This window comes from Panthera leo, chromosome A1 (assembly GCF_018350215.1).
Source record: "Panthera leo isolate Ple1 chromosome A1, P.leo_Ple1_pat1.1, whole genome shotgun sequence".
NCBI lineage: Eukaryota > Metazoa > Chordata > Mammalia > Carnivora > Felidae > Panthera > Panthera leo.
In genome coordinates this window covers 70,850,070-70,877,344 of record NC_056679.1, presented here as the reverse complement: position 1 = coordinate 70,877,344, position 27,275 = coordinate 70,850,070, and the positions used below count along the sequence as shown (strand labels likewise).

Sequence of the window (27,275 nt, the reverse complement as noted above, 5' to 3'; positions counted from 1 at the left end):
TATTAGAATAGTAAATTAAGATACCTCCTGGGATAACTGATCCAATGAGCTTTTTGAAACATTCAAAATCCTAGTTTAGCACCTGAACACTAAGTTTTCAGTACCATCTTGAATGTAGTTCAATTCATTTAACCAACGTGGTAATATCTGGAAAAGACTTTGGTAATACAAAAGTCTTTTCCCAAAACAGAAATTTGATCTTAAATATCACAATATGCAATGAAAAGGGAAATAGATAGAATCTTACTTCTGGCTTCACAGTCCATGCTTGTGTTATAATAATAAATCACTGGACTCTTTGACATAGTTAGCTACAAATCTGAAGAGTCGAATTTTTAAAAAGTCCATATAGTATATGACAAACTCAGTGTCATTAGCTAGGTATAAAGGTGATCTCATAACTCTTCCACTTTTATTCTTTAAACCAAGACCTGGGTTTCAGAACAAAAACTCTTCACTTTTTACAAGTAATTTTCAAAGACTTGATGGGTCAATTAAAATTCTTTAATGCATCATGACCCACATTTACAAAAGCAATACCATCACGCTGCTTTCTGAGATAGAAGTCAACAGATTCTGATCCATGACAAACTTACCAGACATTTGGCAAATTCTTTGTTTTCTGAAAGGAATCCATAACCTGGATGTACCTTAGAAATGAAAACAAAACACACATTCAATTTTACAAAAAATTTCACAAAACCTTTTGTAACCAACACAGTGCATTATTGTACTTATAGTTTAAGGGCCTTGAGTAAGGTTACTTCTCCTCAATACTGGCAGCCGCAACTCACATTCCTGAATACAGACCCAAATTCCAAGAGACTGACTATGCAGCATTCACTTGCAGCACACTACCTTTTTCCTAGCCACAATCGGGACCATAATTCTGCCTATCCACCTACATCTGACTATGCTATTCAACACGACCCAAATTCTCCCTACTTCTTCTGAGGCTGCCTTTGGCCACAAGAGTGGAGAAATTTCTAATGGCTGGTGGGTTGAAGTACAAGGTTAAACAAAACCATTTACGGATAGATGAAAAACTCCTAATTCCCCTTCCTTTACAGTCCCAGGAACTACTGCTTTCTAAAACCCTGGGTAAGCCAACAAATACATTTTATTCCTAATAACATGAATATACTCAACCACTATCCAGTGAGCAGTTTCTGTCAAATCTAGGTAAAATCAAAGTCTGGTTTTACTTTTTCTTTGTATTCTGAAATTTTTTATGCTAACTAGACGTCTACTCTTTCTCCCCTGGCCCAACCCATTTAGCCACTCACAACCACTTTATGCAATCCTCTCTCACAAGCCACGCTGCTACAATTGAAGTTCTACCGTCCTGTTCTACCACACCAGCCAAACAAATGTAGCCACTCTATCACTGGTCAGCATTGAATGTATTTCCAAGAAAACAAGTCTGCTAGAAGGAAAGTCAAATTTTGGAAGGAGCCAATATCATAATCTAGAAGTAGCTACACATCTGAGATTTTTAAACGCTTTAGGAACATGGTACAGAATTGAAATGACTGCATCACAGGAAAAGTTTCACTCCATCAACTGCATTTCACAGAAACATTTCATGAAAGATTGCACTCTGACAAGCTGTCGTCAAAAGGTTAAGAGCTTTACCTTCATTAACTCTGATAATAAACTGTAAACATCTATAATATGGGTTCATGAATTCAGTTTTTATTTAAACCTGTATCTTACTACAACATTTCTTTCAAAGACACGTGAGCGCTAACTGAAGCACTCCAGGCTAATTGCTGGTGTTGGCTGTTTCCATCCCATTTCAGAGATGACTCCCAGTAGTTACAACATTATATATAATTAGTTCTCTGATATGAAACATATATACCCACCAACAACAAAACACTATTCCTGATGTCAGAAACCAGTTCCTTCCCTGGATTCCACCCCATTCAAACAGAATTAGACATGGAAAGCATTATTTATTTCTCCGTGCAAGTCAAGTGTATTCCACTGACATTATCAAACTGAAATAATTACCAATTGCATAGTTTTTATTTCTGGAAGTGTAACCAGGTGTCCTAAGGTTAACATGATTAAAAGAGAACTTGAAGAATCTTTTGGATCCTACTGGTAATACAGATTTTTTTCTTAATCTTATTACACTGAAAGGGTTAATACTCAAAACTAATTGGGATTTTTTTTTCCCTAGCAAATTTGGAAATGAACTGAAACTGCTCCCTGGTGTGAAAGCTGAATCCAACAGCCACCTGCAGGATCAGCGACCAACACTGCCAGATGCTACAAAGCCTTTGATTTCCAGTAGCGAATTCGGACACATTTAACTCGTATGACATGAACTAACTGCAACAGCATTTTCAATCATTCTTTCTTATTTTTTTTTTCCTGAATACCAACTCTAGCTTTCTGCTCACTATATATGAAACAGCTGCAGTAGATAGATTCATTCAGACTCACAGCTTGGGCCCTGGTTTTCTTAATGGCTTCCATGATGGCATCCATGTTGAGGTAGCTTTTACTGGTGGGAGCTGGGCCAACACAGACAGCCTCGTCCGCCATTTTCACGTGAACCTGAAGAGACAAATCTCTGCATTAACAGATGCTCCCAGCACAAAGAACTCCCATCCCCTGCAAATATACACAAAATTCCAAATCTGATTGTCTCACATATCATTTAGGTAGTCAGATCTCTTTTAAAAAGTGCACTAAAAAAGAAGAGTGGAACAAAGAAGCTCAAGAGGTATATTAACCATGACGGTCATTTATTAGAAGCCTAATCACTCTCTAACCAGGTAACTTCCAGAATATTCCCTACCAATTTGATTAAATAAACCCCCTGCCAACAACTTTAGCCCCTTACTTGGTTCATCAATACATAAATCCCATATCAAAAACTACCCTGTTACATGTAGCCAGAGTAGCCCCGTATTTTCCCGAGAAGCACTCATAAGCTCCCCAAGCAAGTGGGGATAATTAAAGGGACTGAATGAAGGGACACAGTGAGTGTCCCTACACAGCAGCAGGTCAGCACTAAGCATAAAGTTCACCACTAAAGAGTTCACTATCACTACACATGAGCCACAGAATCTTGACAATCATTTAAATACCCTCACATTTGATCCTCATCCATTTTACCTTTCTCCTAGAAGAGCAGATGTGTGCATTAGTCTACTCAAAACTTCAGAATATATAGTCCATTTTTAAGACTACTTATTTTAAAACATTTTAAATCTATTTTTAAGTGTAGGCATTCACTCCTGAAAAGAATAACTTATTTACTTCTAAAAAGAACCTATTCTAAAATGATAATGGGATTCATGTATCTTTGAAATGGATTTCCCTAACAGTCTTCCAGTTTAAGGAATTTCCCATCAGTTTAACTTTATTTTACAAAGCAGACATAAAAACTAGAGCACTTGCATATACCTGGACATTTATGAGCCCACCCCCCCAAAAGTCTAAGATAGAAAGTACTTTTCAATACTGCTAAGTTATATTCTTCGCCGTGAAGTAATTTTTAAGAAGCATTTTTTTTTTTTAAGAGAACAAGCAAGCACGCCTGAGCAAGGGAGTGGGGCATGGGGTGGGGGGGAGTGAGGGGGAGTGAGGGGGAGTGAGGGGGAGTGAGTGAGAGTGAGTGAGAGTGAGTGAGAGTGAGTGAGAGAGAGACAGAGAGAGACAGAGAGAGACAGAGAGAGAGAGAGAGAGAGACAGAGAGAGACAGAGAGAGAGAGAGAGAGAGAGAGAGAGAGAGAGAGAATCTTAAGCAGGCTCCATGCTCAGCACAGAGCCTGACGCAGGGCTTAATCGCCTGAACCACAAGATCATGACCTGAGCCAAAATCAAGAGCCAGACCTTTAACCGAATAAGCTACCCAGGCACCTCAATTTTAAAAACTTTTGAAATTCGGGGCAGCTGGCTGGCTCAGTCTATTAGGTATCCGACTTTGGCTCAGGTCATGATCTCACTTTTCATGGGTTCGAGCCCTGCCAGCAGGCTCTGTGCTGGCAGACAGAGCCTGTTTGGGATTCTCTCTTCCTCTCTCTCTGCCCCTCCCCCACTTGTGCTCTCTGTCAAAATAAGCTTTAAAAAAAAAGTTTTGAAACTCAATTGCAATTTTGTCATCATTGTTGTACTAAATGCCTGATGTGATTTCACTGGGTTGCTAATACAAAACCAACTACATTCAAGCCATGTAATAAGAGCAACTTATTACTGCCTATCAATGACTAGATGGATTTATGTTTCAAGAACTTCAGTATCTTGAAAAATATAAATCCCTTTTTATATACTTCAGTAATATGTAACAATTGTGGAAAAGTTTAAACAGAACTAATCAATTAACTAGGATTACTGCTGGCTACAAGTTTCAAAGACAAAAATAAAAGATTTTAAGTACAAAGTAATCTTCAGAAACTTTTCCAACAGGTTTTTAATTATTAATTTCCTCAACATTTAGTTTTATATTTTCAATTTTTTTATTTAAATAGGAGAAAAGTACATGAACTGGCCTTTTATTTTCCAAATAATAATATAGCAGAACAAAGTGTGTTTTTCATATTACAGAACTGAAAAAAAATCGTCTTCCTCATTGACTTTTTTTAATGACTTTAAACACTTAGATCTAGATAGGTTAGAAATTGTGCCTGAATTTTAAAACTGAGTTAATGGACATTTTCATGTTAGTCCATTAGATGCCTAAGATATGCTTGGAAAACATACTCTCCTTGGTTAAAAACACTGCATCTTAGTGTTAAGCAGTACACTAGACCAGATCTGAATGAAAGCTTTTAAATACATTCTAAACTACTACAGACTAAGGAAGATAGGGAAGACAAGCAGGTGTGAAGATGTTTTGTCATGCTGGGAGGGTCTGTGAAACCTATCACTCAAGAAGATTTGCAGTCAGGTGGGCACTCCCCACCACGTCCATGAATACTTGAGTTTTCCCTGGGATATCATCCAATGTGACCACAACATGAGGTGGAACACTGCCAGGATGACAGACTGTACATTAGATGTGCTCCTTGAGAAGAATGGCAATGCCTCATACGATCTATCCACACTTCAGTACGCACCCAAATCGAACCCAATTCTTTAACGTTACCAACAAGCAAATGTCACCCTTAAAGACTGAAAAGGCAGGGGCACCTGGGTGGCTCAGTCACTTAAGCGTCCAACTCTTGATTTCAGCTCAGGTCATGATCTCACAGTTTTTGAGTTCGAGCCCCACATCGGGCTCTGCACTCACAGTGTGGAGCCTGCTTGGGGTTCTCTTCTTCACTCTCTGCCCTTCCCCTGTTCACACTCTCTCTCTCTCAAAATAAGTAAATAAACTCTAGGGAAAAAAAAAAAAAAAAAAACACTGAAAAGGCAATGAAAAGAATGCCAACTGCAACAATCTTAATTTGAAAAACCAGGGGGAAAAGATTTTATTTAGGTAATCTCTACACCCAACATGGGGCTCAAACTCCACTGACTGAGCCAGCCAGGTGCCCCAGAAAAAAACATTTTTAAAAACCAGATAAAATCCTATTTCTAACGATGGGGGGGGGGGGGGGGGCACGGAGAATAACCTTTCTTTCTATTCTATACAATGTGTCCAAAGAGACATACAAATGTCAACAGACTAGCTTTCTTGCACATCCTTCTAGAAAGGCAATTCATCCCTAGAAAATAAAACATGAGAATTTAAGTCAGTAAATATTACATTTGCTTTGATTCCATTTTGTAAAACTACAGGTGTAACACCATGACACATTTATTCATGATTATTTGGGGATGGTAGAATTAGTGACTTTACTATTTTTCTTCTGTCATAACTTATACAATTTGCAAAGTGACAAAGCCAAAAATTAAAAACTACAGTGAAAAGGGAATAGGTTTTTGCTAGTTGCAAAACTCTCAATTTCCTAAAATCCTATTTTCCTATCAGTAAAGGGAACTGTCCCGGAATCAATCATGGAATCAAAGGGTTTGCTGAGTCTTTATTTGCATTTCTGAGAATACAGTCAAAAACAAAGGAATGAAAAGAAACTAGAAGGACTAGAACCATATTTTCTTACTTTGGCCCCTGGGAGAAGCAGCAAGGAGTGATGGGAAGGATGGAAGAGGGGGAAGGAGACACCAAGTATGAAAACAAACGCTTAGCAAAAGCAATTACCAATGTGCTAAGACCACAGTGAAAAGGTGAAAAGGATTGTGGAATGGCGGGAGTGCAGAGTTAAGTATGGTTGGTTGTAAAGGGTGGGAGAAGCAGAGTGATCGCTGAGAAAAGGTTTGAAGTGTTTTGTCCATTTTTTTAGCTTAGGAAATGCTTGAACAAATGCCCTTAAGAAGGACTCTTCTACAAAGTAAGAAGCTAAAAAACACTTGAGAGATGAAAAATTCACAGTAAATGGTTTTTGACAAGTGAGTGTCAGAGCTAGGAGGTAAGGGGAAACAGGATAGAGATCATCACACATACACACACACACACACACGCACACGCCAGGATTTAAAAAGAAAAACAGATAAAGGAAAAGAAAAGAAGACAGGAAAGACAAGCAGGAGGGGCAGAAGAACAAACAGCTTGTTGTGCAGTCCAAGACAAGCCCCCCAAGCACCCATTCCCCAGGCACTATGCTGCCTAGAAGCTCCTCTCCACAGACATTCTCGAGCCACCAGTACAGACAATGCAGCAGGGATAAGATCAGGAATGTTTCTTTCCTTCTAAATAGCAGGCAAATGCCAAGAATGGGTATAAATACAGGTAAATTTACAGACTTGTTGCAGAAATTAAAGGCTCTGACCTTTGGCAGTTCCTATGTAGTGTGTGAAGCAAGAGACAAGATCACCTTCTGACAAAAGCAGCAAAGGAGGAGTCACTGGTGGTGTAAGAAGAACATAAAAGAGGGAGCCTGGGTGGCTCTGGTTAAGCGTCCAGTTAAGCTCAGGTCATGGTCTCATGGCTCGTGACTTCAAGCCCCGCATGAGGTTCTCTGCTGTTAGTGCAGAGCCCGCTTCAGATCCTCTCTCCCTGCCTTTTTCTGCTCCTCCCTGCTTGCATGAGCACTCTCCTGCTCTTTCAAAAATAAACATTAAAAATAAGAAGAAGAAGAAGAACTACCATGGAGCACATCACTGGCTCAACTGGCGAAGCATGTGACCCTTGACCATGGGGTCATGAGTTTGAGCTCATGTTGGGACTTTACATTAAAAAAAAAAAAAAAAAAAAAAAAGGAGGGGCGACTGGGTGGCTCAGTTGGTTGGGCAACCGACTTCGGCTCAGGTCATGATCTCGCAGTTTGTGAGTTTGAGCCCTGCGTCAGCTCTGTGCTGACAGCTCAGAGCCTGGAGCCTACTTCAGATTCTGTCTCCCCCTCTCTCTACCCCTCCCCTGCTCACGCTCTGTGTCTGTCTCTCAATAATAAATACAGGTTAAAAAAATTTTTTTTAAAAAGGAAAGAAAGAACTACCATATGATCTAGCAATTCCTCTTCTGGATATGTATGCAAAAAAAAAAAAAAAAAAAAGTGACATCAGGATCTCAAAGAGCTATTAGCACTTCCAGGTTCACTGCAGCACTATCCACAATAGCTAAAATGTGTTTAGAGACATTCTGAATATCCATTTACAACTAAATGGATAAAGAAAGTATGATATACACTCACAATTGAATACTATTAAGTCTCTTTAAAAATGGAAATTCTGCAATGTGTGACCACATGAATGAACTTGAGGACATTATACTAAATGGAATAAGCCAGACACAGACAAAATACTGCATGATTCCACTTACAGAAGACATTTAAAACAGTCAAATTCATAAGATCAAAGACTGCTGAATGGTGGTTACCAGCTGCAGAAGGAGGAAGAAATGGGGAGTTATCAACAGGCATAGTTCCAGCTATACAGATAAGCATTAGAGATCCACGTACAACATTGTAACTACATTCAACAAAAATGTATTTTACACTTACAGTCTGTTAAGAGGCCAGATTTCATGTTGAGTGTTCTTAGCACAAAATTAAAAGAAAAAAATGAACGAACAAATTTCAGCCAATTCGGTCATATACAACTCTTAGGTTCTTACTGGAGAGGATGGTAAACACCAAAAAGTTGAACAGAAAGAGTTGGGTGAGGATCAGCTACTCCTTTAACCCATCTTGCTAAAGTTTATAATAAAAGCAACTCTCAGTCCAAAGTCTGCAACAGATACGTTTATTAAGCAAACATTTCTCAGCAAGACAGCATATAACCTGTTCCACATGCTGAATAAAATCCTAATTCTTATCTGATTACCATCTTGCATGAAAGGGTCACCAAGGGATGCATAATTAAACTCCAAAGGCAAGATTTTCCTATCTTTACAGTTACTATAAGACTACCAGAAATCCTCCTCTCTGATGGTGGGACACCAAAAATATGGAATTCAAGAACAGAGCAGAATCCCTAAAGGTAAATGCCCTACTAGATTTTTATATCTTGTCTATGCCAGGGTGAAAGGTCTCTGAAATATTTCAGCCAATCCAAATATCTTGAACAGCACTAATTTCAGTAAGAAGCATCCATTTCTAATATCCATACTGCTATATATTAAACCACTAATGTCATCAACAAAAATCCATTTACTTAAAAATTTAGTCTTGAGGTGACATTAGTGGTTTAAGGTCCAACTCTTGATTTTGACTCAGGTCATGATCTCATGGTCATGAGATCAAACTCCGAGTCAAGCAGGCTCCATGCCCAGCAAGGAGCCCAACATTCTCTCTCTCTCTGCTCCACCTTCCCCACATGCTCTAAAATAATAATAATGAAGTAGTAAAAAAAAAAAAAAAAAAAGATTTAGTCTTGACTGAGATACGGCAAGTTGTAAATGCTTTTAAAAGCCATCCCTGGGAGTGCCTGGGTAGCTCAGTCGGTTATGCACCGACTCTGGGTTTTGAGTCAGGTCATGATCTCACAGTTCATGAGTTCGAGCCCCAAGTTTGGCTCCGTACTGACAACAAGGAGCCTGCTTGGGATTCATTCATTCATTCACTCATTTATTCATTCTCTCTCTCTGCCTTTCCCCTGCTCTCTCTCTCAAAAATAAGCATTTAAAAATAAATAAAATAAGGGGCACCTGGGTGGCTCTATCAGTTAAGGGCCTGACTTTGGCTTAGTTCATGATCTGACTGCATAGAGGGACTGCCATAAATAAAATAAGATAGGGGTGTCTGGGTGGCTCAGTTGGCTAAGCACCTGACTCTTGATTTTGGCTCAGATCATGATCTCACGATTCTGGACATCTAGCCTTGTGTCAGGCTCTGCACTGAGTCCTCAGAAAGCAGGATGGCGGTGACATTCCTCACATCTGCTCTCGCATCCATGTGTAAAGAACTGGCCAACTCCAAGCCAGAAGGGGCCTGCATTGCAGTGTATGAAACAGATGTGTTTGTCATTGGAACAAGAGAGGACATGCTTTTGTCAACATCAGAATTTTCAGAAAGATTTTGTGGGGGTGCCTGGGTGGCTCAGTCAGTTAAGCATCTGACGTCGGCTCGGGTAATGATTTCGCAGCTCATGGGTATGAGCCCTGTGTCCCACTCTGTGCGGACAGCTCAGAGCCTGGAGCCTGCCTCTCTCTTAGATTCTGTGTCTCCCTCTCTCTCTGACCTTCCCCCACTTGCACTCTGTCCCTCTCTCTCAAAAATAAAAACTTAAAAAAAAAAATTTGTAAAATATTGTGCTGAAAGAAAAGGCTGCAGAGATGCAGAAGATGAAATCTACAACCCCAGCAAATTGGATGAGTGCCGACACTGTAGAGATTGAGGCATTCAGAAAAAGTCGAGGACTATTTCTGTGTGGAGCCTACTTGGGATTCTCTCTCTCCCACTCTTTCTGGCCCTCCCTGCTCATGTTCTCTCTCTGAAAATAAACACTAAAAATAAATTACAGACATCATACCACTATGGCAGATCGCTATTGTGCCCAAAAACCTTCATTCCCCTACTCTCATGGCACATGACTGTCCAGCTAGAGATAAGATTTCTCAGACTAAGAGTCTCACATCAGTGAATAAAGTAAGTTTGAGTCACTGGGATCAGAATGTGAAACATACAACTTCCAAATTATCTACAACTTAAACACAATCTTATTTCTCTGAATTCTGGCCATGTTCTTTCCTTTATCCTGGAACACAGATGTTGTGGGAACCAAGTTCAACTATGCAAACTAAGGCAACTTCACAGGACAAGGGACAGCAAATTATACTGGGGGCCAAAATCAGCCCAATGCTTGCTTTGGTAAAAGTGTTATAGGAGCACAGCTATACCTATTAAGGGCATCTTTTGTGCTAGAACTATAAATTTGAGTACTTGGGACAGAGACATGAAATATTTACTCTGAGTCTGTCCAGGCAAAGTTTACCCATTCCTTGCCCTCAGGGATAACAGAGCAAGAAGGCAGCCCCTTCTTGTACAAGGACCAGAGCCCCTGTACATCCACAGAAATACACTGACCTCCCTAACCTAAAATTGTTAGATGTGAGGGAATATTTGAATGTCATCCTAAACTACTGTATTCTGTAATATCAATATCTATTACTTGTAATAACATCTCAAGTATAATCACTGCCATAAGCACCAACTTAATCCTTTTTTTTTTCTTATATTTCTTTTTGAGAGAAAGAGACAGAGGGGCGGGGGGCAGACAGAGACAGAGAGACACAGACTCAGAAGCAGGCTCTAGGCTCTGAACTGTCAGCACAGAGCCCAACATGAGGCTCAAACCCACAAACTATGAGATCATGACCTGAGCTGAAGTCAGACACTTAATCAACTGAGTCACCAACGGGTCCCCAACTTAATTCTTCTTAATGAGAAGAACCAGATTAGTGAGCTGGAAATAGTGATTTCATTAGAATATGGCCAGATCAGTCTCAGAGGTTCTCCAAGAGGAAAATAACTGGTGGTGATACACTTCTGGCACCCGGAGTTCACCATGGGTCTGAGCACCCCAAACATGTTTGCTCAGTATTCCAAATCGCTGGAAGTCTAAACCAGCTCTTCATCCTGAGCAGTTTCTGTAACCAGTCACATATGCCAGGCATCTAAGTCACTATGGGTGCGTGTTTTACTATCACACAACTACTTGCCTCCTGATGGAGGGACACTTGTTTGCTGCTTGCTACAAAAGGTAGCAATCCTTGACCCTCGTTGGCAAAATTTTCCATCAGTATTTTGTATTTCTGTGCATCACGTGAGTAAGGCACCAACTGCCTTTGTCTCAAACTATGTTTGCACAAGTGTTTGAATAGCCAACAGCCCTGGAAGAGAAGAACTGGGGAGCGATGGGCAGAGACGCTAATGGTCCATTAATGTGAGAAAAACTCTAGCTCAAACCATTCAGGTGCAGGTATCCTCCTCTTGATATCACCTTCTGTAAACTGGGACTTGGGGAATGAGAGCAAAAATGCTGATACTCCGACCACTGCCATGGTTGTGAGCAGTAAAGAGCCATTCATCTGTCACCCAGCAGCCTTTTATCTACTATCAGCACCATGAAACCATGAGAGCTAACTCGTTAGCTTGCAAGGAGAGTAAAATCTCACAGTGAAGACTAGAGTAAAACACAGTTCTTGACAGGCCCGTGTCCCTTAGCTGTGACACAACAGCACAGAAGGATCACACCCCGCCGTGGGGCTTGTGAGCTGACGACCAACACTACCACACTGACACTCCTACTATTTGCTGTGTTCACAGGAGTAAATTCTCTTGCTCTGATGGATTGTTGTGTACTTTTGGCACTGATGGCACTGTGGCAGATGTATCCTTACCATCTTCTAGGACATGGGTTACTTCCTTAACATTTAACTATTTTAGGGGTTTTTTTCTTTGGGTTGGTTTATGGGCAGGAGAGGGAGAATAAGAATAAATTTCATAACAAGGGACGTTAAAAACAAAAACAATTAATAGTGGTTAGTAACTTCCCATGCTGTAGGAAGACTCACCAAAATGACCATTCCAACATTCCTTTCTAAATTACTTTCCTCTACTATCAAGGACAAAAAGCAAAGAACACTTCCCAGACTCCCTTGTAATTAGCGTGCATATGTGTGATCTCAGTTCCACCAATCAGGCACATCCCAAGAAGTCAGAGTAATGTGAAGTGGTACTCCTGCAGGCAGATCTCATAGAACAGCTCTAGAAGAACTTTTGGGTCTATCCCAGAACATCACAATTGCCAAGAATGGTCAGGAGTGGAAGTGGGGACTGTTCTTGAACAGATTCATTTCACCTGACGGGGCTATCTATGACTTGTGGCCCTCCTGGAGATTCTGTGAGCTACCTTAAATACAACAGAGCTAGGGTCAGCAAACTTTTTCTGTAAAGGGCCATAAATATTTTAGGTTTTGCAGAGCACAGACTCCATCAAACCTCTCAACTCTGCCTTTGTAGCACAAAAACAGCCACACACAGTACAAAACCAAATGCTCATGGCTGTGTTTCAATAAAGCTTTATTTACAAAACCATGTGATGGGCCAGAATTAGCTCATAGGCCACTGTTTTCCACTCCCTCTGTCAGAAATGCTTTTCAGTCTACATTAGTTCAGTCAGGATTCTCTAGGAATAAAGTGACACCATCAAACATGTTTACCTGAAAATAACACAGATGTGTGAATAGGGTTAGAAAAACCACCCGAGGATGGTGAGGTGTCCAGGGACTAGCGAGAGTGGGAAACCATGATCACCCCAGTCATGAAGGGGCTCAGAGCAGGAAGAACATAAACAGAGCTGGGGAACACAGGGCTCAACAGTCACTACGACCCTAAAAGAATGCGAGTACTGTCCAAACACAGACAAGGCAAGGATGTGGAGGGGGATAAAGGGATCTGCTTGATATCTTAAATAGCTGAACAAAAACAAAGCACAAGGAAGCTCAAGTGATATGCTCCATAGATGTCAGTGTCCTGCAATTGATCCAAAAAAGAAGAAATTTGAGAAATTTGAGTTCATCAAAATTTAAAACTTTTGCTCTTCTCAAGACACCATTATTCACAATGCAATACCAATTCCCACTGACCAGAATGACTATAATAAAAAAGATAATATCAAGCTCTGGCAAGAAAGAGAAGTAATTTGAACCCTCATACGCTACTAGTGGGAATGTAAACTGGTGCAGCTGCTTTGGAAAACAGTCTGGCGATACCTAAAGTGTAAGTATAGTCACCAAATGGCCCAGCAATTCCAATCCTAAGTATATACACAAGAGAAATGATAATATATGTTCATACAGACATGTATACACATGTTCATAACAGCATTATTCATAGTAATTAAAAATTGGAAGCAATCCAAATGCACAGCAACTGGTAAATGAATAAAATGTGTTATATTCATACAATAGAACAGTACTCAGCCAAAGGCAGAGGGAGGAGGAACTGATCAATGCAACCACAAATGAATCTTAAAAGCATTATGCTAAGTGAAAAGCACACAGACACAAAAAAACCCCAACAATTATAAAATTCCATTTAGTTGAAGTTTCTAGAGAACGCAAAACTATATATAGACAGAAAGCAGATGAGTGGCTACCTCGATGGAAGTGGAACAAGGAAGGACTATAAATGGACATGAGGGATCCATTTGGGTGATGGCAACATGCTAAAAACTGGACAGTGGTGGGGCGCCCGGGTGGCTCAGTCAGTTAAGCATCAGACTTCAGCTCGGATCATGATCTCACGGTCCATAAGTTCAAGACCTGCTTCAGGCTCCGTGTGACAGCTGAGAGCCTAGAGCCTGCTTTAAATTCTGTGTCTCCCTTTCTCTCTGTCCCTCCCCTACTCATGCGGTGTCTCTCTCAAAAATAAACATTAAAAAAATTTTGGGGGGGTGCCTGGGTGGCTCAGTCAGTTGAGCATCTGACTTTGGCTCAGGTCATGATCTCCTAGCTCATGGGTTCAAGCCCCACATCGGGCTCTGTGCTGACAGCTTGGAGCCTGGAGCCTGCTTCAGATTCTGTGTCTCCCTCTCTCTCTGCACCTCCCCCACTCACACTGTGTCTGTCTCTCTCTCAAAAATAAACATTAAAAAAATTTTTAATTTACTGTAACTCTTTAAACTGTACACTTAAAAATGGTAAATTTTATGATATGCAAATTGTACCTCAATAATGCTGTTACATAAAAATTGGGAAGTTTCATGTTCATTTCTTTAATCCACTATGCTGTGAGCTCTGCTATGCGAGAAACTTCTGGCCCATAGCGCAGTGACCTAGACTATATATGTTTGATTAATAACTGCAGCCAATGAAGAGAAAGTTAGAATTAACCTGACAAAGACGACTCTGGAGACAGAAGGCACTCGAGGAGGCACTCCAGCAGTGGGTGGAGGGCATCAGATGCACAGAGCCCTGAGAGACCAGAGGATATAAAGGGAGAAGAAAGCCATGGAAACACAGGGACAGTCATCAGGGCTGCATGCCACAGACACAGTGACTAAGATGGGGATTCAGAGTAGTAGCTACTGGATCTAACAAATTACATGTCTGGCAATTGTGGGGACCAACTTACTAGAATAGCAAGTAGAAGCCAGCCTTCTCTGGGTTGAACAACAAATGCAAAACAAGAAAGAAAAACAGGTGAGGCACCTGGTTAAAGCAACCAAGTCTTGGTTTTGGCTCAAGTCATGATCTCCCAGTTTCTTGAGTTCGAGCCCCGCATTGGTCTGTGCACTGAGAGCATGGACCTTGCTTGGGATTATCTCTCTCCCTCTCTCACTCTGCCCCTCTCCCACTGTCTGTCTCTCTCAAAATAAATAAATAAACTTAAATATGTTTTTTAAAAAAAGAAATAAAACATAAGAGACTCTTAAAAACTGAGAACAAACTGAGGGTTGATGGGGGGTGGGAGGGAAGGAGGGTGGGTGATGGGTATTGAGGAGGGCACCTGTGGGGATGAGCACTGGGTGTTGTAGGGAAACCGATGTGACAATAAATTTCATATTTAAAAAAAAAAGAAAGAAAGAAAAACAGGAGACTAGTCTTTCATGTCAGTTTAAATGTAATGGTTGGGCACACAAGGATATTTTACTTTATTCTCCCTGTAACTATTTGGGAAAGCTCGGTGCACACACAATGTACAACAACTCTCTGACTGCAGACTAATACTACTTTTCAAAGAGATCCCACCACAGAGAAACAGCTAACAGATATGTGCATGTGTACCTCACAAACCTAACTAGAAGTCCCCAAGATGGGAACAAAACCACTATCAGTAGCCAAACATATGGCCATAAAGACAAAAGACAACCCAGAAAGAGATCTTACAAAATCTACAGATTCAATCACAAAGTTCTGGAAACAGATGGTTGTGATGGTGGCACAACACTGTGAATGTACTGAATTATACAATTAAAAGTTAATAAAGTGTTAAATTGTACATTCTATATATATTACAATTAAAAAAAAAAAAACAAAAACAAAACTACACAGACCCACCTGGCTGGCTAAGTCAGTGGAGCATGTGGCTCTTGATCTCAGGGTTGTGGGTTTAAGCCCCATACTGGGTGTAGAGATTACCTGAATATAAAACACACACACACACACACACACACACACACACGTATATACATATATGTATATATATACACACACACACACACACAATAAAGATTCAATCACAATTTGCAGCCTGTCACTGACCAGCAATGATGAAAGAATACATTTGTAGAGTTTAGCTATATAGAAAATGTAAATATTATCACCTAAGAAAAACTGCACCAAGGGAGGAAAACAAAGGAAGAGTTAAGAAAAATATTAATAATAAGAGTATGGGCTCAGCTCCAGACTGTAATCATTTTCTACTTGCTAAACAAAAGCTATCCCACATGCATTCAGGACTCTAATGATGAAGACAAACCTACATATATCATAGTTCTGAATACAAATTTCTGAAACAATGGCAGAGCGAAATTTGAGAGATACGATTAAGAAGTTACTTCCAATTGTAATTACGGTGTTTTTAAAAAGTATTTCCAAAGCATATGAATAGCTACATGTCAATTCTAATAATTTAAAATACAGATAGCCAACAAAGTCATGAGATCTCAAAAAACTACTGGAGCCATCACTTACCATTGCTCAATATGTGCCACAAATTGATGACACTATGCATAAAAAATGAACCATCTAGAGGTTCCTAAATTTGGGGGTTTTATTTTTTTAATGTTTACTTTTGAGAGAGACAGAGAGAGAGGGAGGGGCCAAGAGAGAGGGAGCCAAAAATCTGAAGCAGGCTCCAGGCTCTGAACTGTCAGCACAGGACTCAACGCAGGGCCTGAACCCACAAACCATGAGATCGTGACCTGAGCTAAAGTCAAACACTCAACTGACTGAGCCACCCAGGCATCCCAAATGTTTGTTTTCTTTTAATCACCCAAGGAATGTATGAATATACACTATTTTGATTTTTTTTTTTTTAATATTTATTTATTTTGAGAGAGACAGAGCACAAGCAGGAGAGGGGCGAGAGGGAGGGAGAGAATCCCAAGTAGGTTCAACACTGTCAGTGCACAGTCTAACACGGGGCTTCATATCATGCACACAGAGAACATGATCTGAGCTGAAATCAAGAATTGGAGGCTTAAATGACTGAGCCACCCAGGCCCTCTAACTACTATGATTTTGAAAACAAGAGTTCAAGCAATAAAGATAACCACTGCTCCCCACCACCTTAAAGGACTGCCACTTCCTACCTTAAAAGCAATTACCAACAGTTTTACATGTGTCCTTCTAGTCTTACCTAAACATGTTCACATGCACATATAGGCATGAAAATGCATGGTTTTATCGTGTGCTTAAGATTTGCCTCCCATAAATTGTATCACACTATAGGTTATTCTTGCAACTAGCTTAACTGTTGTACAATGTCCTAGGAACCTGGGTAAACCACAATTTATCTAACCATTCTTCCAATAATGGATACTGTTACCAATTTGCAGGGATTATAAACTGCAATAGGCTTTCCCTTACCAATCTGTATCCATGTATGTATTTCTGTAAGCAAAATATTTGAAAGTTTAAATGCTACAAACTACACACTTAAAAGCTTACATCAATTAACATGTCTACTGGAGATGAATTTCCCTGTACCACCACTAAATAACTGATCTTTCTGATTTTAATTAACTAATGGAGAAAAATAATGATTCTTCAATTTTTTAAGTCTGCATTCCCTAATTATCAATGACTTTTGGTATACTTTCCACACTCATGAGCTATCTGTATTTCTCCTTTTGACCATTAACCATTTTTAAATTTAATAGGAGAGATCTCCTATAAAGAAGAAAAAGTATATTTTGGTTTCTTTTTAAACATTTTTAAGTTCATTTATTTTGAGAGGGGGAGAGGGGGAGAGGGAGAGAAGGGGAGAAAGAGAATCCCAAGCAGACTCCACTGTCAGCACAGACCTGAAGTGGGGCTCGATCTCACCAACTGTGAGATCATGACCTGAGCCAAAATTGAGAGAACACTTAGCCACCCAGGCGTCCCATTATTTCTTTTTTTTAATTACACATAATGCTTAAATGTTATTCTTTTTCAAAATAAAGCTAACCACTCCACTAACCATACCTCTGTCCCCATTATAATGTTTTCTCTCCCAAAGTCACTTCTCAGGTGAGTATGTATTCCTAGACCTTTGTCTCTGCCAGGGGAAATAAAACAATTTTGTCTTGCAGGACACAGTCGGCAATGTCTAGAGGCAGTCTTGTCAAAACTGTGGGTTGGAGGAGGGCGCCTAGGTGGCTCAGTTGGTTGAGTGTCCGACTCTCGGTTTTGGCTCAGGTCATGATCTCACAGTTCGTGGGTTCAAGCCCTGCAACAGGCTCTGCACTGACAGATTGGGATTCTCTCCCTCTCTGTCTCTCTCTCTCTGCCCCTCCCCTGCTCTCTCAAAATAAATCAACTAAAAAAAAAATGAAAACAAACAAACAAACAACACAACAACAAAAAACCATGGGTTGGAAGGATGCTACTGGTGTCTAGGGGGTAAAGGCCAAGGATTCAAAATACCCTACAACACATGACAGCCAAAATGTCGAAAGTGACACTGCTGAGCACCCCTGGTCTATGCTTTTTATGTAATGTATCTAACTATAAAACTATAAAATGTTTTATCATCAACAGTATTATTCCAGTGCCATTTTCTAAGTTCTTTTTCAATCTCTAATGTGTCTTAGAGATGTTCTGTCCATAGGCAGACATCTACTTTATTCTTTAACTCCTAAAGAATTCCAAGATATGGTGCTACCAGTTTACCAACCACTCCCCGGATAGAAACTGAGCATGGAGGAATCACCCAGCTGGATGACCACAAGATTTCCAAGCCAGACCTCCTGTCAATTATCCCAGGTCCTCCTTCCTGCTCTGGACCTTTCTCCTCTGAAGCTGGTCCACCTTTTGGAGCCATTTTCTCCCGTGTTAGACCAGGGTGTCCTATCAAATGAACACATCCACCATCTACCTTCCAGAAATTCCTCATCATTTCAGGACCATACTTCCCACCATTTTGCGCCAAAATTCTGGTTATTTTTCTTTTAGTTTTTTTTTAAGTGTTTCTCTTTCCTGGGAATTTGGGACAGGAAGATGAAGTCTGATTTATCCCACCAGCCTAAATTAGAGGTCAGGACTCTTTAAAATTTTGTATTTCTTACCACAGGAAATAGAGCATGTGTATTTTTATTTTAAGCTAAAAAGCAAAAATTGTGAATATTATTCTCTAAATGAAACAGCTAAAACTTTTTAAGATGGCCATGAAAAATATCAACAAACCCTTACTGCCAATCTAATCTGGCATTAAAATAGGTATATGAAAATCATCATGTAGTTCCTAAATTACCACAGCCACAAATGCAACCTAGCTTTAGGTAACACATGTTACCGTTTCTCCCTTGGTGCAGCTCGATGGTAGGTGTCTTTTCCAGAGCAGCCCCTCTACCAGATAAAAAGGCATTCCTAGGAGCTCCAAAAGCTGGCTTTCCAACCTCAGATTCCATTCCCTAAATCGTCCAAAACTGCTGCTGGGTTCACAAAGGATATGAAAGCCCTTGACTTCTATATAGCCTGTGACTGCTTGTTTTCTCACCAAGAGCTTTAGATGATTATTAACAACAAAAAATCAACCACGTAAATGGTCCTCTCCATAAAATTCTTGGCATTCTACAGTTAGCTCCCTTACTTGAAGCAGCAATCATCAAAAGCAGTTAAGCAGCTCAAAAAGTTTTTGTCAACACACTCATTCTCAGTGAGCAGGGAGAGGATACGTGAAACCATCAAAAACATCTGGGAAATGTTTTTATTCTCTCTCTAAAAATAAATAATCTTTTTTTCTCTCCATCTCCCAAACAAGAAAATTCTTCTCCATAGGATAGGATGGGTACTCTGAATGAGCTCTAAGCCTAATAATTAACCTCAATAATTTGTTAGAACTAAAGCAATTTTTGTTATTCATGGAATCTACCTGTGGCTCTGTGACTGGGCCTCGCTACCAGGAATGGAATAAAAGCTGAGAAGTCCCTCTTTGGGGATTTAGTCTGGAGACCACAAGAAACACAATCAGATAAAGAGCCCAGGAATCAGGACTGAGGCAAATCTGGGGCTCCCATATTCCACCTTCCTTGGAATTGAAGCACCAGAGAAGATAGAGACTACAAGTCAAAAAGGAGGAAGAACACATAAGTGTATCAGAAGAGATCAAGCTACCTGCTGGGCTGAAGCATGACCCACCTCCCACGGTACTGCCTCTCACAGGTTGCACAGTCCACTCTGCGAGGTCACAGCTGAATGTCACCACATAAAAGCCCAAGTGTGCTTAATAACTTCAGTAAGCTTCCCAAATGCAACCAAAGTCCCAGGGTATAGACTCTAGTCCATAGAAAGGCGTACTGCATCTCAGATTTCAGGATGAATTAGTTCTTTAATTATGGAAACAGATTTGTGACAGGATCCATTAGAGAGATGGAAGTAAAGTGGTACCCGACCTGGCAGCAGCAATGGGCAAGGGAAAGATCAATGGTTTAACAGGCACAAGCTACTGGTCTTTCATTTCAAAATCCTACTTTTTTCCAATCCAAATGTCTGGCTGGTTTAGGAAAGAATACCTTGTGCAGCTGTCCACATGCCTCTTTTGTATGAAAGAATAAGCATATTCAAATTAAGGTGAACATCTGGACAACACAAGGTAGAAAAATCTGTGGCAGCTGGCTCTATGGACAGAAAGAACAAGAGAAAGGGCCACCCCTCCCAAAGAAAAACCATATGTAATAAAAAGACAAGGAAAAGGACTATTGTTTCCAAAACTCAAAGTAACAAAATATTTTCCCCCAAAACATAAGCTCATAATTCCACTTATACAGTACTGGTCTCTGCTTTTCAGTCTCTTGTAATTCAACTACTTTATGCTCCACTCACCATATCTTTTTACCATTAAATAGACCCTGAACGCATCCCCTCTCCCTTCCCTGACTCACTCAACATTTCTCATCGGTACTCTGCTACGACAGGGTATAAGGAGATGAGACATCAGTCCCCTTCCTTCCAGGAGTTCTGTCTAGTACAAAAGAGACTTCTACACAATCAGAAGTAATTAATCAGGGGAGCCTGGGTGGCTCAGTCGGGTAAGCATCCAACTTCAGCTCAGGTCATGATCTCGAGGTCTCTGAGTTCTAGCCTGGACTCCGGCTCTTTGCTGATGGCTCATAGCCTGGAGCCTGCTTTACTTCTGTGTCTCCCTCTCTCCCTGCCCCTCCTCCACTCGCACTCTGTCCCTCTCTCCCTCTCTCTCTCAAAAATAAACATTAAAAAAAATAATAATTAACCAGAGCACGTACATGTTGCTAATACAGAAAATGATTTCATGAAGAATCCTTTCTTTAAGTAAAACAGTGAACTTCTAATAAATGGAAAAAAAGTGAAGAGAACGACTAATGGGCAAGTTCTGCGCTCCAAGTCATGGAAATGTGAAAGGCCCCAGCCTATGCAGACATCCCCAAAATGGCTTGAAAGCAAGGTGTATAAGGAGGTACTTATGGGAGAGGAGGGGGGAAGAGAAAGACTAGAAGGAAACCTCCTTGAAAGCAATCTTTAATGTCATAGTCAAGGGTTCAGACTTTAAGGAGGAAGTTGCTGGCTCTCACTGTTGATCTCCTACAAAAAGGAAATGTTCTACTCCATCACAAACAGCAGCCTACTATAAGTTGCTGCAGCTGGAACGTTCCCAGCAGTTAGCAATAGACGTACTCCTTTCTCTCCCACAAACCTCAGACAAAGCTTAACAGGCAGTGCTGTTAACAAGGAAAACCTCTTCCCTTTTCCTCTAAGGTTATCTGACCATACTTTTCCCATAATCTGGGATATACAGCATAATAATATTGGACACAAACACCTATTCAGCTACACTGAATTCCTTCCCACACTTGTTTTTAGGAGACTTCTAAGAAATGCCACTGGCCATTCTAATTACCGATTAAATGGAGTAAACGTAGTCCATTCTGTCTCTCCCACTGAATGCAGCTCAAAAGTCTGCATATATGAATCAACTATATGTGAACCCTGAAAAGTAAATAGTAGCAGACAGATTGAGGAAGAACAAAATTCAAACTACTATAAATCAGTGCTGGGTTTTCCCATTTTCTTTTCCTCCAAGATCCCCCTGCCTGATCAACAAAATGTGATGCCTGAAGTAGGCACTGGGGTGCTAACAGAGAGCTCCAGAAGAAGCCCTGTACTTCTGACTCAAAAAAACAGAAAAAGGAGCTCCTAAGATTAGAACGCTACAGAAATGCCCCAAGGTTTTTTGTTTAAAACTTGATTTGTGTTTGTGTGTGTGTGTGTGTGTGTGTGTGTGTGTCCCAGCCACCAAGAAATGTTATGGCTTCAACAGGAGTGGCAAAATGGGAGCCTGCAGGAGCCAAAACAGAGAAGGAACATTCTTCTCCCATCAATGAAACTGCAGTCCCATGAGGATGGGTAAATCCCCACTGCTTTTTTTCTTTTGACATAAGAAATAGATATTTGGTCTCTGCCCCCAGTTCCTGACACAGAACTTCTAAAACTCTTGTTATTTCCTGATAAATAGGGGTGCTAAGAGCATCTTTTGTTCTAATATTTGGTCTTTGACCCCAGTTCCTGACACAAGAGCTTCTAAGATCCTTGGAATCTCCGGAGTGATAAGAGTGTCTTTTTGTATGCTAATAAGATGACTGGGCGGGGGGGGGGGGGGGGGGGGGGGGGGTGAACCAGATTAACAATCAGAGGGATGGAATTTTCAACCCCATCCCCCAACCCCAGGGGAGGAGAGAGAGGGACTAGGGATCGAGTTAATCAGAAATAGCCAACAATTTGATCAAACATGCCTACATAATGGAACCTCCATAAAACCCTTAACCAATGGGATTCAGAGAGATTCTGAGTTTGTGAACCCACCCAAAGCTAGAAAAGGTGGCACAGCCTAATTCCATGAACAGAAGCTCCTGTGCTCAAGACCCTTCCAGACCTTGCACCATGTACCTCTTCACCTACATACCCATTTGTATCTTTCATGATATCATTTGTGATAAGCTAGTAAATGTTAAATAAAGTGTTTGCCTGAACTCTGAGTCATTATAGCAGATATTCAAACCTGAAGACAAGGTCGTGGAAATCCCTGATTTATAGCCACTTGGTAAAAAGGACAACTGATAACCCAGGACTTGAGACCAGCATCTGAAGTGGGGGCAAGTCCCACAGGACTTAACCATGGAATCTGAGCTAACTCCAGGTAGAACTGAATTAAATTGTAGGACATCCCTCTAGTCTCCAGACTTGAAGAACTGGGTTTTGGTAGGAAGGAAAAACTCCACACATATAGCGTCAGAAGTATTGTGAGTAAAGTAACAGTTTTCCTTAGTCTCCCCCTGCACTCTCAGTGGCTGGCCATACACATGGAAGTCTGCAGCAATGCAAGGTCACCAAAATCCCAGCTTTCTCAACAAGAGGAATGAAAAGGGAAGGCCTCAAGAACAAGAAAGCACAGATAACAAAGTTGAAAAGCTAGCATAGAGAAGCGACCCAATAAAATTGTTTATCAACTTCTAGGTCCATCCCTAGGCTGGGCATATGTAGATATGACCCTATTAAGCACACCAAAAAAATTTAAACACTGAACAGAGAGAAGACACTTCTCAGACTGACCAGATGGTAATACACCTGTGACACACACAAACAGCATTACAAAGGCCTACGGAGCACAGAAAAAAGATGAGAACATTCATTCTGAAGTCAACCATGTTGAGTGCCGCTAAAACAAAAATAAGATTCTCCAAAGATTTTAAGATTCAATTTCATAATACATAAAATATCCAAAATACAGTTGGATCCTTGAACAACCCAGGTTTGAACTGCACAGGTCCACTTATACATAGACTTTTTTACAGTACTGTAAATGTATTTTCTCTTCCTTGTCATTTTCTTTTCTCTAGCTCATTTTAAGAAAATAGCATATAACACTTATAAGATACAAAATATGTGTTAATCTGGGAGGTCATGACTGATCTCTACTTCTACAGAGATCCTCGGGAGGTTGAAAAGGAAGAGCAGGCCGCTGCTGGAAAAAGCTGTGACCACAGAGGAATTTCAGGGTGCATGGACTTCTCTAGCTCCTGGGTCACTGATAACTCAACCTGAAGTCACAGACTTCTGGTCTAAAGACCTACAGAGGCTCTATGTCTATTCAGCAGTTCCCTACAAAAGAAAGCTCAGCCTGTCACTGAAGACTGGTCTACAGCTCCCACTATTCAGGCCACTAAATGGATAGGAACAACCACTAAGCGGTCTTAAGATGCTCTTCCACAAAACCAAACAATATGGAAATAAGGTTGATAGAAAAGAAACAGTTTCTTAAAGTTGAAAAAGTGGTGCCCGGCTGGTTTAGTCGGTAAAGCATTCAACTCTTGATCTCAGGGTTGGGAGTTGGAGCCCCACACTGGGTATAGAAATTAATTAAAAATAAAAATCTTTTTTTTAATAAAAGTTTAAAAAATACATATATATGTATTACATATATATAATAGATACATATAATACATATATATGTAATACACATATAAGTGTGTGTGTGTGTGACAGAGACAGAGACAGAGAGAGAGAGAGAGAGAGAGAGAGTTAGTTAATCGACTGTTACTGGTAAAGCTTCCAGTCAAGAGTAGTCTATTGTATTTTGGGAAGTCAAAAGTTTTATGTGCATTTTTGAATGCACAGGTGTTTGGTACACCTAACCCCTATGTTGTTCAAGGGTCCACTGCACAATCCAAAATTGTTTAGCACACCAAGAACCAGGTAAATCTCAACCCTTATAGAGAAAGACAATCAATAGACACCAAAGCCAAGATGACAAAACTGGTGACAATTATCTGACAAAGACTGTAAGGGATTACAAAAATATTCCAACAAGGAAGAGTATACACGCATGAAACAAATGAAAAACTATAAAGTATAAGAAACAGAATTTATAAAAAAAGAACACATGGAAACTTTAATGAAATATATAACAACCAGAAGTTTTAAAAACTTAATGGTTGGGCTCAATAGCTAAGGAAAGAGTCGATAAACTTGAAGATAAATCAACAAAAATCTACTATACAATCTTATTCAGAAAGAAAAAAAAACAAAACAAAACCTCAGGTAACTGTGGAATAATAACAATAGGTACAATATACAGGTTATCAGAGAACAAGAAGGAAAACATTTGAAAATATTTGGAAAAAAATGCTGAAAACGCCTCAGGTTTGTGAAAGACAAAACTACAGATTCAAGAATCTTAATAAATCCCAAAAAGGGTAACAAAAAGAAATCATGGATCAAACACATCTAATCAAACCTGTGAAAATTAAAGACAAAACAAATCCTGAAAGCAGAGTTTTCGAAAAACAACACATTAACTACAGGGGAACAATTATTCAAAAAACTACAGACATCATTTTTTAAAAATGATGGACACCTGGGTGGCTTTGTCCCAAGTCTACAAAATCTCTATTGGATAGACCACTCCTCATTCCCAGTATCTGGACAGACCTTTGCTGTAAACATATTGAATACGTAAGTGACTGGAGACAGCAACAGCAGCTTTACGTCTGATGTATTCACTGGAGTTAAAGCCTCTCCTAAGGAAGAGAGGTGCCAGTTCAGATAAACACATCAGGTATAAGTCCACTGGTGCCATATTCCTTAATCACACAATTTTGTGTATTCCTAAAGATACCTCCTGGTCTCATCCCTTTGCTACTCTCACTTGGCAGTTGCCATTGTAACCACAGAGAAGTAGCAGCAGCAATTAGCAAAAGCAGCTGTTCCAAGTAGTGTCAATGCATTGGCTATAGCTAGAGCTCAAGACCCAGTAAATGAGTGCCTAGAAAACTGAGCTGATTCACAGACTTCGTTTCAATCTACTGGACAGGCGAAGGGACTTCGCACATGCTGTCCCATCTACCTAGCAGACTAGCTGACTGCCCAACTGAAAGCTGACTCTCACCCATCAGGTCTCACACTAGATCTTACCCCTTTAGAGAGAAATTCTATGACCATACTATTAATGAAGAGTTCCCCATTATTCTCTTTCAACAACTGGTTGGTTGGTTCATAACACCACAATTTTTAGATACTTATTTATATGTTTTCTTATTTTATATCTAGCTTTACCATTGGACTATAAGTGCCATGACAGCAGAAATCATGTTGCTCCTGGTCACCATTCTAATTCAAGCAACTAGTATAGCATCTGGCCTACAACAGGCCCTAATAAATACCCAGCCTTCAAATTAATAAACTAACTTCTCTGGGGGAGAAAGGGGAGTTTTCCACAAAGTTAGTGTGGGAAGCAATAGGGTACAATGGAAAAAGCACAACTGGGGAGTCACACAACTCCACGTTCAGCTCCACTGCATAACTAGCAAAATGAACTTGGGCAAACTATATCTTTATATATACATATATACATATAAATATATATAAATATAAATAAATATAAATATATAAAAAACTATATATACGTGTGTGTATATATATATATATTGTGTGTGTGTATATATATATATATATATATATATATATATATATATATAAATTTCTTTTTTCTTTTTTAAGTTTACTTATTTATTTTGAAAGAGAAGGAAAGAGAAAGCAGGGGAGGGGCAGAGAAAGACAGAATGAGACAATCCCAAGCAGGCTCTGCACTATAGTGCACTACAGATGCAGGGCTTGAACTCAGGAAACAATGAGATTGTGACCTGAGCCAAAATCAAAAGTCAGAGGCTTAACCGACTGAGCCACCTAGGCACTCCTGGGCAAACTATATCTTAAAGCCCTCATTTTCCCCAACTTAAAATAATGACAATAATTCTTCCCTTACATAGTTATTCTAATTCATTCGTATATTGTAGATATTTAATAAGTGATAGTTATTACCTGGAGTGATTGTATCTTTCCCTCCACTAAGAAGTCTTAAATGAGGGAGGCTGCAACAGATACAAGGTTAAGTCATGGTCTAATAAACACTACAATATCAAAAATAATGTATTTATTTCCAGTGAAGATGGTGGAGTAGGAGAATCCAAGGTTCACCTCATCCCATGTATACACACATATAGGTAACATCCACATCATTAGAAAGTAACCAGAAAACAACCAGAAGCCTTGCAAAACAGATTCTCCACAGCTAAATGTAGAGAACAGGCCACAACAAAGAAGGTTAAGAAAGGCAGAGACATGGTCAGTGACCTGACCTGTGACCTGAGGGACTATCGGCAGGAGGCAAGGATGCTGCAGACACAGAGAGGGGAGAGGAACAGACCTCACACCAGGTACCCCCAGACACAGGGGACCCACACTGGTAAGACAAATCTTGTAACATTTGGCTTTGAGAGCCATAAGGACCTAACCTTCACTAATTCTTACAGTAAATGGGGCTGAACAACTGAAACTTTTTATTTTTAATTTAAATATTTTAATATTTTTTTAGAGCAAGAGAATACAAGCAGGCAAGAGGAGCAAAGGGAGAGAGAGAAAACTCAAGCAGACTCCATACTGCTTGAGTCTGCTCAAGCAGAGCAGACTCATCTCTGATTGGAGCCTGACATAAGGCTCAATAATCCCATGATCCTGGGATCATGACCTGAGCAGAAACCAAGAGTCAGACAGTAACCAACTGAGCCACCCAGAGATGAAACTTTAAACATCAGTGGGCCTGGCTCTGGGCAAGGTGGAAGGGCAGTAGGAAACTAAG

The 27,275-nt window shown here is 40.2% G+C and overlaps 1 protein-coding gene across 4 annotated transcripts in view; it reads right to left on the bottom strand.

Annotated features, from left to right (window-relative positions):
• The window catches only part of PCCA (propionyl-CoA carboxylase subunit alpha), a 474,500-nt gene that overhangs the window by 341,639 nt on the left and 105,586 nt on the right, over nt 1–27,275 (bottom strand). For all 4 annotated transcript variants that reach the window (XM_042929832.1, XM_042929843.1, XM_042929812.1 and 1 more), the window contains 2 exons: nt 2,455–2,568; nt 597–650 (listed from right to left, as the gene is read on the bottom strand). In XM_042929832.1, the coding sequence (XP_042785766.1) occupies nt 597–650; nt 2,455–2,568 (168 nt within the window). The remainder of the gene's footprint in view (nt 1–596; nt 651–2,454; nt 2,569–27,275) is intronic.